The following is a 14366-nucleotide window of genomic DNA, read 5'->3' as shown; positions in this document are numbered from 1 at the left end:
CTTTCAGAAAGGTATGTTACCTTCCATAGATAGAAGACTAGGGTCTAACAATATAGTTCATCTCTTTTCTTTTTTGGGGGCAGGGGATGGGGCGGAGACTGCTGGTCCTAGGCCTGGGTGCTGTCCCTACTTTTTTGTTCAAGGCTAACTCTCTACCACTTGAGCCGCAGCTCTACTTCCCTTACGTATTCATTTTAACCATTTAAATTCTTGGAAATAAATTGGAGTCTTACTACTTTTTAAAGTTATAAGTAAGTATATCTGCTTGTATTTTGTTTCAGTCATCGTTGAATTTTGAGAAACATTCTGAAAATTTTTCATGGACAGAAAATCGTTACGATGTGAATCGTCGAAGACACAACTCTTCTGATGCCTTTGATTCTGGTATTGGACGTCCTAATGGAGGTAAATAAAGGAATGATAGTTTTGTTGTTTTTCTTTGCTCAGGATGGTACTGGAGTTTGAATTCAGGGTGGTTTGTTTTTGTGTTCTTGCTAGGCTGGTGCTGTATGTACCACTTGAGCCACATATCCAACCCTGCATTTTGTTAGTTGATTTGGAAATGTCTAGCAAACTTTTTCGACTGGCTGGCCTTGAATCTCTCCTTCAGATTTCTGCTTCCTAAGTAGCTATGTGTTTTAATGTGAGCCACCAATGCCCAGCATGATAAGAGTTTAAGGATAATTTTTAATAGTCTTTTAAGGGTGTTTAGCTATTCATTCTAAACATATCTATATTTCATTACTTTTTAATGTTATCAAAGGTAATTTTGGAAGGAAAGAAAAAAATGGATGGCGTTCACATGGCAGAAATGGTACTGAAAACATAAATCATCGAGGGGGATACCATGGTGGAAACTCTCGTTCTCGAAACAGTATTTTCCATTCTGGAAAAAGCCAAGGACTACATGAAAACAACATATCTGACAATGAAACTGGGAGGAAAGAAGACAAAAGAGAACGCAAACAGTTTGAGGCTGAGGATTTTGTAAGTTTTTTAAAAATTTTAATACAATTTTCTGCAAGTTCCATTTTGCTGGCAAGGCGCTCTTAGGAAGTTTTACATGATTTTCTGCAGTTGACAGGTATTTCCACTTATATAAGTATTTTTTTCCTTTAATTTTCACCCATTTATTGACCTGTAATACTTCAGCTTGTTATGCTTCAAACATGCTGATTGGTTCTTTCTCCATTAAAAAATTATCTTTAATTATACAAGATTTCAGTTCAGTAATGTTAGTTTATGAGTACAGTGCATCTTGATCAGTGCCACCTCATCATTTCCAGTCCCCAATGGGTTTTTAAGGTTTACAAGGTGTTCTTTACCCTCTTATGTGGTTTTTCAGAACTACTGGTATATTATAGAAAATTGAAGTTTCCCTTAGAAATTATAGTTTTCATTGGCTATGAATATATTGTAACATTTTTAAAGATCTTATACTGATTGATAGCAGACTCTTGCAATGTTGCTCAGGTGGTTCTCTCTCTCTTTCTTTTTGGCCAGGCCTAGGCTTGAACTCAGGGCCTGAGCTCTGTCCCTTTGCTTCTTTTTGCTCAAGGCTAGCACTCTACCACTTGAGCCACAGTGCCTCTTCCGGCCTTTTCTGTTTATATGGTTACTGCCAGGGCTTCATGAATGCTAGGCAAGTACTCTACCACTGAGCCACATTCCCAGCCCTAAGGTGGCTCTTGAATTTATAGGCTCACATGGTCCTCTCACCTCAGTTTCCCAAGAACCTGAGACTATATGCACTCGCTACAGTTATGATTACATTCGTTTACATTTTCTGTATTTTTATTTTTTTGTGATAATTGAGGTTGAACTCAAGGCTTTAGTGCTTGTTAAGTACTCACCCTGTCAATTGAGCCCTATCCCCAGACCTTTTTGCCTTTTTTAACTTTCAAGCAAGTTTTTATGTGTATGTTTAGGCCTAGACTTGTGATCTTATGCTTTCCACATAGGATGACAGGTGTTCTCACTGTTCAGCTATTAATTAAGTTGGACCTAGCATTTATGCCTGGGCTGACTTCAAACCTTGATCTCTTGATCTCCACCTCCCAAGTAGATAAGATTAGAGGTGTGAACTACTCTCCTTGGCTTGTATATTTTTATGGATTCTTATTTGTTTAATTAAAAAATTGAATTGTTATAAAGGTGATGTACAGAGGGGTTACAGTTACAAAAGTCATATAAAAAATACATTTCTTTTTGGACAATGGACACTTCCCTCACTGTACCAGATTTTCCCTCCCATTGCCACTAACAAGTCATATAGTTCATTTTTTTTAATACGTATTTTATTGTAAAAATACTTTACAGTGGTGTTACAGTTACATGAGCAAGGTAATGAGTACATTTCCTATCAAGCATTGTTACCTCCTCCTTTGTTTTTCCCCTACCCTCCCACCTCCACAACTACACTCCCCCCCTAGTTCATTTTTAACATAGTGTTTAGTGAATACCACTTCTCTATTCATCCTTTCTTCCTCCATTTCCACGCCCCCCCACCCCAGCCTTTCAGAGACAGATAAAGGAACAAATATGACAAGAATACAAACAGCAACAAGAAAAATCCCTCGTTTCCGTTTATTTTTAACAAATATATTTTGTCTGTCTGCTGATTGATGTGGTGCTAGGAATTGAAACTGGATTTCACTCAGGCTAGGCCAACAATCTCTGCTCTACAAAGTTATGTTTAAAGAATACTTATTATTCATATTTGATTCTTAAACTAATCCCAAGACAGCTTCCCATGTAGTTAAGGAAATGAGTTGTTATCCTAGGTCAAGTGCAATTAAGAATGTCAATGTTTCTACCAAAAATAATTATTCCTATGTTTCAACATGCAATATATCTGAACACTGCTTTTTTATTTTTATTTTTTGGTCAGTCGTAGGGCTTGAACTCTGGGCTTAGGTACTGTCTTTTTTTTTTTTTTTTTGGGTCAGTCATGGGGGCTGAACTCTGGGCCCTGGGGCTGTCCCTCAGTTCTTCAGCTCAAGGCTAGTGTTCTACCACTGGAACCACTGCTCCACTTCTGGCTTTTTTCTGCTTATGTGGTGCTGAGGAATTGAACCCAGGACCTCATGCATGCAAGGCAAGCACTCTACCACTGAGCCAACTTCCCAGCCTGAGGTGCTGTCTTTTCTGATCTTTTGTGCTCCAGGGTAGCACTCTACCACTTTGAGCATAGCTCCACTTGATGTTTTGGGGATAGTTAATTGGAGATAAGAGTCTCATGGACTTTCCTGCCTGGGCTGGCTTTGAAGTGTGATTCTTAGGTCTCAGCCTCTTGAATTGCTAGGATTATAAATGTAAGTATATTCTGTGTGCCTGGAGGGCTAGTTGTAAATATATTCTTTGTGGTTTTGAACAACTTGCCAAACTTTCTTTTTTTTTTTGGGTCCTCTTTTCTTTTTTTTTTTTGGGTCCGGTCGTGGGGCCTGAACTCTGGGCCTGGGCACTGTCCCTCATCTCACGGCTAGTGCTCTACCACTTGAGCCACAGCGCCACTTCCTGCTTTTTTCTTTTTGCTTATGTGGTGCTGAGGAATCGAACCCAGGGCCTTGAGCATGCAAGGCAAGTGCTCTACCACTGAGCCACCTTCCCAGCCCTTGCCAAACTTTCTTGTTGCTCAATTTTGCTTTTTTAAGTTACAGAAAAGTTGATGTAGAATACAATCCCACTTATCTAGTGATACTTCTTTCCCCCCACCCCGCTCACCCCACCCCACCCCTATTTTTTTTTTTTTTGTTGGTCGTGGGGCCTGAACTCTGGGCCTGGGCGCTGTCCCTCAGCTCTTCAGCTGTAGACTAGCACTCTATCACTTGAGCCTCAACCCCACTTCCGGCTTTTTCTGCTTATGTGGTGCTCAGGAATCGAACCCAGGGCTTCATGCATGCAAGGCAAGCACTCTACCACTAAGCCACCTACCTTCCCAGCCCCTAAAGCACTTTCTATACTTAACTGCTAGATAGAAAAAAAAAGTCTTTAGTTTCCCCAATGACTACCCAAGAAAAAAGTTTAAAGAAAAAAATGGGAAAAAATGACACAAGAGGCAGGAATTGTAATTCTAAGAATTAGACCAACATTACATGAACGTGTCAAGTCCAATCTAGAGCCTAAGTGCCAACAACTTACCACTTGTACTGCTTAGGAAGCTGAAGTCAGAATAGCTTTAGTCTAAAAATTCAAGACCAGCCTGGGCAAGATATAGCACACACAAAAAAATTTCAGTATAAAAGTATAATCCCTGCTGGGCACCGGTGGCTCATGCCTGTAATCCTAGCTACTCAGGAGGCTGAGATCTGAGGAGCACTGTTCAAAGCCAGCCCTGACGGGAAAGGAAAGTCCATAAGCCTCTTATTTCCAATTAATCACCACAAAAAACGGGAAGTTGCTTTGTGGCGAAAGTGGTAGAGCCCTAGCCTCCAGCTAAAAAACTAAGGGACAGTGCCCAAGCCCAGAGTTCAAGCCCACAACTGACAAAAAAACATTTATGCCGGGCACTGGTGGCTCACGCCTGTAATCCTAGCTACTCAGGAGGCTGAGATCTGAGGATCGCAGTTCAAAGCCAGCCTGGGCAGGAGAGACCGTGAGACTCCTATCTCCAATAAACCACCAGAAAACCAGAAGTGGCGTTGTAGCTCAAGTGGTAGAGCGCTCGCCTTGAGCTAAAGAGCTGAGGGACAGCACCCAGGCCCAGAGTTCAAGCCCCACCACCGACCAAAAAAAAAAAAAAAGCATACATAAATAAAGTATGATCTCTTCCTCAGCATAAAGTCTAAAGAAGAAAAAAATTAAGATCAATTTTCAATTCTTTTATGTCTTTATCACTGAGTTTGCTTTCAATGCACTCTTTCTAAAGTATAAATTTTTACTTCAAAAAGAGTGCTGTGGCTCAAGTGGTAGAGTGCTAGTCTTGAGCTGAAAAGCCGAGGGACAGCGCCCAGGCCCAGAGTTCAGGCCCCATGACTGGACCTCCTCCTCTCCCCCCCCCCCAAAAAAAGTAAGAGCTTTAATGGTTAGCAGAGTAAGTTGGAAATAAGTATATGAGTAATAATTAATCATTAATAGCAAGCAAAGTGTTAAATCAGGTTCCTCAATACTTATGTGATCCTTTTGAAAAAGGATGTAGCTTTTAAATGTGAGACACTAATTCCAGTTTTCTTTCAGCCATCTTTAAATCCTGAATATGAGAGAGAACCAAATCAGAATAAATCTTTAGCTGCAGGTGTATGGGGTAAGTGGTTATTTATTTATTTTTGGGGGTATAAAATGTTGGTGTTATTCTTTTGTTTTTTAATATAAAGCAGGCTAGAATAAAGCTTTTACTTTTTACACTTTTTGGTATGCTAAGCTACATCAGTTGGGGTATGATAAGAAATAATTGACTGTTAGTATCATTAAGTGTACTTTTAATTTGTTATCTAGAAATGATTTTTAAATTAATGTAATTTCTAGAGCAGCCTGGTAATCTATAAATACCAAAAGCTTAGTTTAAGATTTTAGTTTTCATAGTTAAAAATTTGATTAACTGGAAAGATAAGTACTTCTGATTGTGGTGTAATGAGATTAATGACTATTAAAATAATTTGCATATTTTCCTTGGGTTAGTCTATATCTGAAATTATTTTCCTTTTTGATTTTCAAAATGTAATGATAGTTTCTTATAACTCCCTGTTTAAAAATGTTGAGAGTTTATTTGATAGCATCTAATAGATTAAATTGCATTCATAGTACAAGTTAGCTTTTAAAAGATTCAAGTGAAGTTTAAAATAATGGAAAATTTTATACTATAAAATTTTTTAAGATTTGACATCTGAAAAATAAATTTAATTATTTGGTACCAAGCTCAAAGTTCTGTCAACTTTGACACTAAATACACATGTTCATTTGCATTTTTTAATTGAAAAACAGTAACAAATAGAAAAGGATTGTGGCTTATGATAGCATACTAGTCCTAACAATAAAGGCATTATTTTAAACTTTGCCACTTCCTATGCTGGTTGTAATTGTATTTGTCAAGTAAAACTGGGGAATTAACTTCATTTCCTTTATCTCCCTCTTTATTTAAGGGCTTTTTGAGGGTGGGGGTGGGGGTGGTCAGACACTTGTTAGAACCATGTGAATGGCATTGTTTTTTCTGTATTGCAAATTAGTATTTCTACCACTCTCCCCAGGCCTACACGCCCAGACACACACATACCCAACCAAAAAACTCTCCCAAGCTCCTCTCTTAGGTATGTTTCCTTATTATTCAGTTTTTCTGGGAACAGCTGATTGCATAAGAATATAGAACCACCTGGAGGGTATTAAATAGAATCTCTGAGTAATTAGGAATAATTTGAATTTTACTAGAATGAAAGTCAATTTTTACAATCCAGAATGTCAGCATTTATATATAAAACTACATATAGATAGTACTGGTATTAATCCTTGGTTGACTTAAAAATCTTACAAATGATTTAAAGGCAAAGATATATTTTGAAAATTTGATTAAAATGTTATACAGAATTAGATTTTACTGTTTCAGGGTTGATTTAAGGATTCTGAGTTATAGTAGAAAAAATGTTTAAATGGAAGATGTACTCTTTATGTGTTTAGGTAAACTTAAGAAATGTGTCTGCATTCAAAAAAGAAAAAAAAAGAAAATGATTAATTGTGGCATGGTTAATTGTTAAATTCCCAGTACTTTCCCCAGTAATACAATGAAACTCTCATTGTATCCCACATCACTATTCCTTTCTTACCCTGCCCCCTCCCCTCCCCTTGGGTTCCCAAGTATTGTTTTCCTCATTGCAACATTTAGAATAGCTATGTTCCTGAGGAAGAGGAGAGAATTTTAGGAAAGACTTCAATAGAGCTTTTCTAGTGCTACTTCTTTCCAGGTAAGTAAAAATTTACTAATGAAAATGTATTATGTATAAAAAAAGATATTATGTTCCTGAAAGAACAAAAATTGTCAAATATTAAACATAATACTCCAATAAAAAATAACTTGAGGAAAAGTAAGCCATTTAAATAGTTATATCAACTTAATTTGAGTTAGAACTTAGTTGGTTTTATTGCAAACATCTCCTTCGGGCTTGTGACTTAGTGTTCTGTTTTGACAAAAGCACAACATAAGATTACATAAAATTAGTGGTTTTTAAGTAACCTGTCTATATGTTCTTAATAATTTAAGACTTGGAAACAGGATTTCAGTCAGCTAACATGTGTCAGTGAGAATTTCTAAATTGTGTTACTCCATTTGTGAGGATGTGAGGAAGAAACAATCATTTACAGTAGGCAATTTGAGTTCGAATTAGCGGCTGTTGATTTGAAAGTTTTCAGATGTCCTTTTTAAGTTTTTACATAAGTGACTCAGTATGTCAGCAACATAGCATTAACAGATCTTAACATTTAGTGCTTAAAATAATAGTGAAAAATTTTGGTTACCAATAACAATTCTATTTCACTTTAGCATTTTTGTGTATATTTTGATAATTTGAGCTTCCTTGAGTTTTGCTCATAATTAATACACTTAATAAGCATAAAGATTTATTTATTTATTTATTTTTGGATCCGGTCGTGGGGCCTGAACTCTGTCTCTCAGCTCTTCAGCTCAAGGCTAGCACTCTACCACTTGAGCCACAGCGCCACTTCCAGTTTTTTTTTTTTCCCTTATGTGGTGCTGAGGAATCGAACCCAGGGCCTCGAGCATGCAAGGCAAGCGCTCTACCACTGAGCCACCTTCCCAGCCCCAAGATTTTTTTGTTTGATTGGGATTTGGTTAGCCTTCTGAAGTCAAAGCTAATTAGTGAGTGGGTCTTAAAGATAAGTTTTCTAGAGCATTCCAATAGAACCAAGACGAGTGGGTCTTAAAGATAAGTTTTCTAGAGCATTCCAATAGAACCAAGACCTTGTGCATGCTAAGCAAGTACTCTATCATTGAGCTATATGCCTATCCGTAATTTTCTTTAGCAGATAGCCTTTTTATATTAGAATTAGGGTTCACAGTGGGAATATTTTTATTGCTTGATAAAGCTTCTTTTGAGTTTGCTAATCAGTGGACATTATTGTCTTATAGAACCAAATTTCCTCTTCAAATTAATTGAAAAAGAATTCAAATACTATTTCTGTCTTTCACTAGGTTGTATGATTTTGTTTGTTTACATGCTAAATTTGCTGCTTGTGTTTTAATAGCAAGGAATCTGTAGTAGTATGTGCCATCAGCGTGACCTTGACTTCACATGTCTTTCTATATGTCCAGCAGTGTTAGGGATGATAGACATTTTGAAAATAACATGGCAATAGGGACAGCTTAATTTCATTTTTCTCCACAATATAGTGGTTAAGAACACTGGGCTTTGGAAATGGTTAGATCTAGGCTCTAATAGTACTTTTACATAATTGTTCATTTAGATTTTGGACAGATTTAGATTTTTGGACAGATAGCTCAGTATCTTGATTTCCATGTGAATTTGTTATCTCTGGCCTGAGCAAGATCACAGAAAGATAATGAGTAGTGCTAAACTGTTTAGTGTTTTAAAAGCCTGTATCAGGTCAAATGTTTAGATAATTATTTTGCTCAAATACAGAAAGATGGTTCCAGTTATAGGTTAATTAAAAGACAGAAACAAAATTTCTCCATGGTAGATCAAAGAAGTAAAACTTAATGTAATGATTTGAATGGGAAATTTTATGTAGTAGGTTGAGGTTGAAGAATTGAGATATCAACTCTGAATTATTCCTGTGGCCAATTTACTTTTCTTTTTTCTTCCGTGGTTCATGGGGCTTGACCTCAGTGTCTGGGACTGTCCCTGAGTTTTTGTTTTTGTTTTTGCTCAAGGTTGGCACTGTACCACTTTGAGCCACAGCTCTATTTCCAGCATTTTGGTGGTCAATTGAAGATAACAGTCTCACAAACTTTCCTGTTTGGGCTGGCTTTCAACTGCTATCCTCAGATCTCAGTCTCCTGCATAGCAGGATTATACCAACACCACCTGACACCAATTTTACTGTTTTTGAGATAGTCTTACTATGCAGCCCAGGCTGACTTGGAATTCTTAATCCTTCTACATCATCCTCTCTAGTGTCAGTTTAGTTCTTATTATTTGTAATGGTATTTTAATTTGTATTCTGAAGAGTTGAGTCATTTTCAATCCATTATTGACTATTTGAGGAATGAAACTATATTCACAGGTATGAAGAAAGTGTGAGTAAAAAGTAACAAGACCAAGTAATAAAAGCCACGTATTTTGAGATTAGTTATTTGTGAAGATAGAGGGAGTAACCTTATGAAACTCCTAAAACTATATTTACCTTCAAGGTTTTTGAAATTAACTTTTTTTTGGTTGGTTGTGGGGCTTGAACTTAGGGTCTAGGAGCTATCCCTGGGCTTTCCTCTTCAAGACTGGGGTTCTACCACTTTGTGCTACAGCTGTACTTCCAGTTTTCTGTGGAGACAAGAGTCTCACAGACTTTCTGTCTTGGCTAGCTTTGACTCATGATCCTCAGATTTCAGCCTCCTGAGATGTGTGAGCCCCCAGGTGCCTGGCTAAAATTAAATTTTTTTTGTGAAGGTATCTGTTCATGTGAGCTTGAGATAAACACATTGAAACTTAGTATAGAAGAACCTAAGTAATGCAAGTAATGCCTGTCTCTTCCATTACTATAGGTAACTATTAGCATTTGAGAACATCTTTTTCTTAAATGGGCAAATTCATGTACCTAATTTATTCAGAATAACTATAAAGAGATATACTGGCTTTTATCATATTTCTCTTACATTTTTTCACATTTCTTACCTCTCATGTTTTTACCCTAAAACAAATGGACACTCTTAATTGTAACAGCATGTACTTTTTTTTTTTTTTTTTGTGGGTCATGGGGCTTGAACTCTGGGCTTGGGCACTGTCCTTCAGCTATTCAACTCAAGGTGAGCGCTCTACCACTTGAGCTACAGTGCCACTTCTGGTTTTCTCTGTTTTATTGGAGATAGGAGTCTCAGGGTCTTTCCTGCCTGGGCTGGCTTTGAACTGTGATCCTCAGATCTCAGCCTCTTGAGTAACTAGGATTACAGGCGTGAGCCACCAGTGCCTGGCAAGCATGTACATTTTTATAGTAATTATTTTAACATAGACATTTATAGTAATGCTGAGACATGAACTCTTCTTCAGAGTGGTACAATAAATACAGTTAAGAGCTAGTTGGGAGATAGTAGATTTGGATGAGTTATGTACAAAACATGTTTTCTTTAACGCTGTTTTGATACTGGAATATGAATGTTAAAAAAGCACAACAACCACTGTCGGCTTTTCTTCCTTCTCATTCCTGATCATCTTCCTTCAAGTACCTTTGTCATCTCTTCTGTGAGTGATGTCTTAGGCTTCACGTTTCTTCCTTATAGGACATTTCATCATTCTTTGCACTGAGGACCTCATTGAAGAAACAGCCAGAATATTTCTTGCTCCAAGGAATCCAATTTAGGTGAAAATTCTAGTCAGAGTCTATTTGAGGCTTAAAGATTATATGTGACTTACATATTCTCCATCTTTGCCTCCTAGTTATAATGTATGATTGCATATGTATCAATGATATTTCTTCTTGTTTCTTCATCTTTCTGTATAGAGTCATATTCTACCTAAAATACATTCTTTAGAATAGGATTTTCTTTTGGTGAATAATTTGATTTTGTCTGGAAAAGGTTTATTTTCTGCTCCCTGCCATATCAGGCACTTTCTTTTTTTTTTTTGGTCTGTCGTGGGGCTTGAACTCTGGGCCTGGGCGCTGTCCCTCAGCTCTTCAGCTCAAGGCGAGTACTCTACCACTTGAGCTACAGCGCCACTTCCGGTTTTCTGCTGGTTTATTGGAGATAGGAGTCTCATGGTCTCTCCTGCCCGGGCTGGCTTTGAACTGCGATCCTCAGATCTCAGCCTCCTGAGTAGCTAGGATTACAGGCATGAGCCACCAGCGCCCGGCATGGCACTTTCAAATCCCGGTCTGTGAGATTTCACAGAATAGCTTATGCCATGTCTCACCTGTTCAATCCTTTATGCATTGTATTGAGATCATTCCCCTCCTGATGACATGACTCTCAAACTGTTTATTTGGTTTTGCTCCCCATTGTAGTAACAATGATGTGAATATTTATAAGGGAAGAAAGCTTAATATGCTTGATGACCATTTTGAACTAGAAGTGTCTTCATCAGTCATGTTTAATCTTGTCATGTATTGATAGTCTGTTTTTTAAAAAAATTGTTATAAAGATGATGTATAGAGTGGTTACAGTTTTATGTCAGGTTGGACAGTGTCACCCCTTCCCTTGCTTTTACTCAGTTTTCCCCTCACATGCTTCTGTTTTAACTCCTGGATTCTTCTGAAGATGAGATACCTTATCGACTCATTTCCTTTTATATTTCTTAACCTCCAGTTATTCCTCATTCTTGGGTTTTATGTAATTCAGATTTTAAATTCCAGGTAATGATTTTCTCATTAAAAACCCAAACAATCAAAGACAAGCCTTTTCTGTATGGCTTATGTTGTGTGGAACTACTGTGCTCAAGCAGTCTTTCTAATTCCAACTGTTAAACTTCAGGGACATGCTTCCATGCTGGTTTCAAGAACTATTTAGTTTTTTGTTTTGTTTTGTTTTGTTTTTTGTCGGTAATGGGGCTTGAACTCTGGGCCTGGGCACTGTCCCTCAGCTATTCAGCTCAAGGCTAGCACTCTTACCACTTGAGCCACAACACCACTTCCAGTTTTCTGCTGGTTTTATTGGAGATAAGAGTCTCAAAGCCTTTCCTGCCTGGGCTGGCTAACCGTGATCCTCAGATCTCAGCTTCCTAAGTAGCTAGGATTACAGGTGTGAGCCACCAGCACCCAGCTTTAACTATTTAGTTTTTGAGACATAGTCTTCACTTTGGAGTTCAATCTAAACTCAAATTTGGGATTATAGGCATACACTGACACTTACTCATCCTGGTATCATTTGTTTAATAAATGTAATCATTGTAAAACTTAGATCGTTTAATTTGCTTTCTAAAAAACTTAGATCGTTTAATTTGCTTTCTAATATTCCTCATTGTTATCTGTTGTTATTTTGTTTGTTGATTTCATTGTATAAAACCTCCCCTGAAAAGCATGTACTTTAGATGTACTTTTCTGTCTTCTTGTGTGCTATAAGTCCTTTTTAGCTGTTTTATAGTGGGCCTTTTTAGTAAGCCAAGAAATGGAATGTTTGCTCTAGTGCATCAACATGTGTTTAACTTTAAGATGAACTTCTTCAGGTTTGGTCTCAGCACTTTTTATTTTTTTTGTCAGTCGTGGGACTTGAACTCTGGTCCTGGGTGCTGTCCCTGAGCTCTTTAGCTCAAGGCTAGCACTCTACCACTTGAGCCACAGAGCCAGTTCCAGTTTTCTGGTTGTTTATTGGAGATAAGAGTCTCACGGACGTTCCTGCCAGAGCTGGCTTTGAACTGCAGTCTTCAGGGCTCAGCCTCCTGAGTATCTAGGATTACAGGTGTGAGCCACTTGTGCCCAGCAGCACTCACTATTTTATGTCGGCATGACAATAGGTAGAACACTCACCATACTAGCTTTTACTTTTTGGAGAGTTTGAAACTTCATAGAACCTAGATTCCCCTCTAGATTCTCTTAGGAGTTCTAGTATAGTCTAGTTCTAGGTATTTTTGGGGCAGAGTATCACCACAAACCTTTAGCAATTCATATACAACATGCAAAGCCAACTTTAATTTAGATTTTCTGGGATTTTTTTCTTTGAGTAAATTCTTAAACTTTCTGACTATGAAACAGATGCTTTCTTTATTTTTGTAAGGGAAGAAAGACATTTCTGTAATAGTTGTATGCATATAATGTTTCAAAGTGCAATAATCCTGAAAAATGTCTTCATTTAGCAATTCCTATTTCATCTTAGAAAGCAGAATTAAGCTGGTTGCTCTGCTCTCACAGGATGCCTTGAGTTTAGTTAGTAAATATTTGAATGAATTGGTATTAAGAAAGTAAAGTGTGGGCTGGGAAGGTGGCTCAGTGGTAGAGTGCTTGCCTTGCATGCATGAGGCCCTGGGTTTTATTCCTCAGCACCACATAATCAGAAAAAGCCAAAAGTGGAACTGTGGCTCAAGTGGTAGAGTGCTAGCTAGCCTTGAGCTGAAGAGCTGAGGCACAACGCCCAGGCCCAGAGTTCAGGCTCCAGGAAAAAAAAAAAAAAAAGAAAGTGTAATTATTTTAACTAATTAAATAGGTATTTAGAAGTAAGGAACCGTGGGTCATTGGTTATGATTGAGTATAATTATATATATAGTGTGAAAGAAAAGGAATTAGAAAATTTGATTTTCTATGCAAAATAGGTAAGGAGAAAACAATGTATTTCATTTTATAAATATTTAGAATTCTAGAGGATGAAATTTGTAATTTTTAAAAATTTAACTGGAAAATTAAATTTAACCTTAGTTTTTCAGTTATATCTAGATGGATTCATTTGTATTAGTAACATTGCTCAGTTCTTGTTATGTTTTATGAGATTATGTTTTATCTTTATTTCTTTAGCTGGAATATAGTCTGCACGTAGCTTAATTACACGGGAACCAGCTGCCGTTACTATTTTAAATATAATAAAAGTTTAGAATATATTATCCCTTTAGGTGAACTTGTATCATGCCAAGATTTGAAATTGTAACTCTTCTTTGTGCTTTGTTTATGCAGAGTACCCTCCGAATCCTAAATCTAGAGCTCCAAGGATGCTGGTTATTAAGAAAGGTAATACAAAAGACTTACAGCTATCTGGATTCCCAGTAGCAGGAAATCTTCAGTCACAGCCAGTTAAGAATGGAACTGGTCCAAGTGTTTATAAAGGCTTAGTCCCTAAACCTGCTGCTCCACCTACAAAAGTAAGTTCTTGAGTACTAGAAATTCACATTTTGGGTAAATGAGAATTCCCCATTTATTTTCTTTGTTGTAATTTTTTAAAAAAAGTTTTAAGTGTGGAATGTTTATGAGGAACTCCTTGTTGGTGGAAAGAGTTGGCTCATTGTATGCTTTCTTTTTTTGGTTGTGGTGCTTGAATTCAGGCCCTGTGTGCTGTCCCAGAGCTCTTTTACTCAAGGCTAAAGCTCTACCACTTTGAGCCACAACCCTGCTCCCAGTTTTTGAGAGGTTAATTGGAGATAAGAGTCACATGGGGACTTTTCTGCCTGGGCTGGCTTTGAGCTGTGATTTTCAGATCTTAACCTCTTCAGTAGCTAGGATTACAGGTGTGAGCCACTGGTGCCTGGCTTCACGGTGTGCTTTAATTTTTTCTTTTGTGTGCTGGTATTGGGGCTTGTGCTCAGGGTCTCTTGCTCTTTCCTTTTTTTTTTTTTTTT

At 37.5% G+C, this 14366-nt stretch overlaps 1 protein-coding gene across 1 annotated transcript in view; it reads left to right on the top strand.

The window, feature by feature from the left end:
- Gpbp1 (GC-rich promoter binding protein 1) overlaps positions 1 to 14366 on the top strand; it is a 63318-nt gene that overhangs the window by 34910 nt on the left and 14042 nt on the right. The window contains exons 4-8 of the mRNA XM_013018501.1: positions 282 to 405; positions 764 to 987; positions 5176 to 5242; positions 6183 to 6242; positions 13708 to 13896. Of these exons, the coding sequence (XP_012873955.1) occupies positions 282 to 405; positions 764 to 987; positions 5176 to 5242; positions 6183 to 6242; positions 13708 to 13896 (664 nt within the window). The remainder of the gene's footprint in view (positions 1 to 281; positions 406 to 763; positions 988 to 5175; positions 5243 to 6182; positions 6243 to 13707; positions 13897 to 14366) is intronic.

The sequence above is a fragment of the Dipodomys ordii genome, unplaced genomic scaffold (assembly GCF_000151885.1).
Source record: "Dipodomys ordii isolate 6190 unplaced genomic scaffold, Dord_2.0 Scaffold41, whole genome shotgun sequence".
Taxonomy (NCBI): domain Eukaryota; kingdom Metazoa; phylum Chordata; class Mammalia; order Rodentia; family Heteromyidae; genus Dipodomys; species Dipodomys ordii.
The sequence above is the reverse complement of the archived record's forward strand: the minus strand, read 5'-3'. Positions and strand labels throughout refer to the sequence as shown.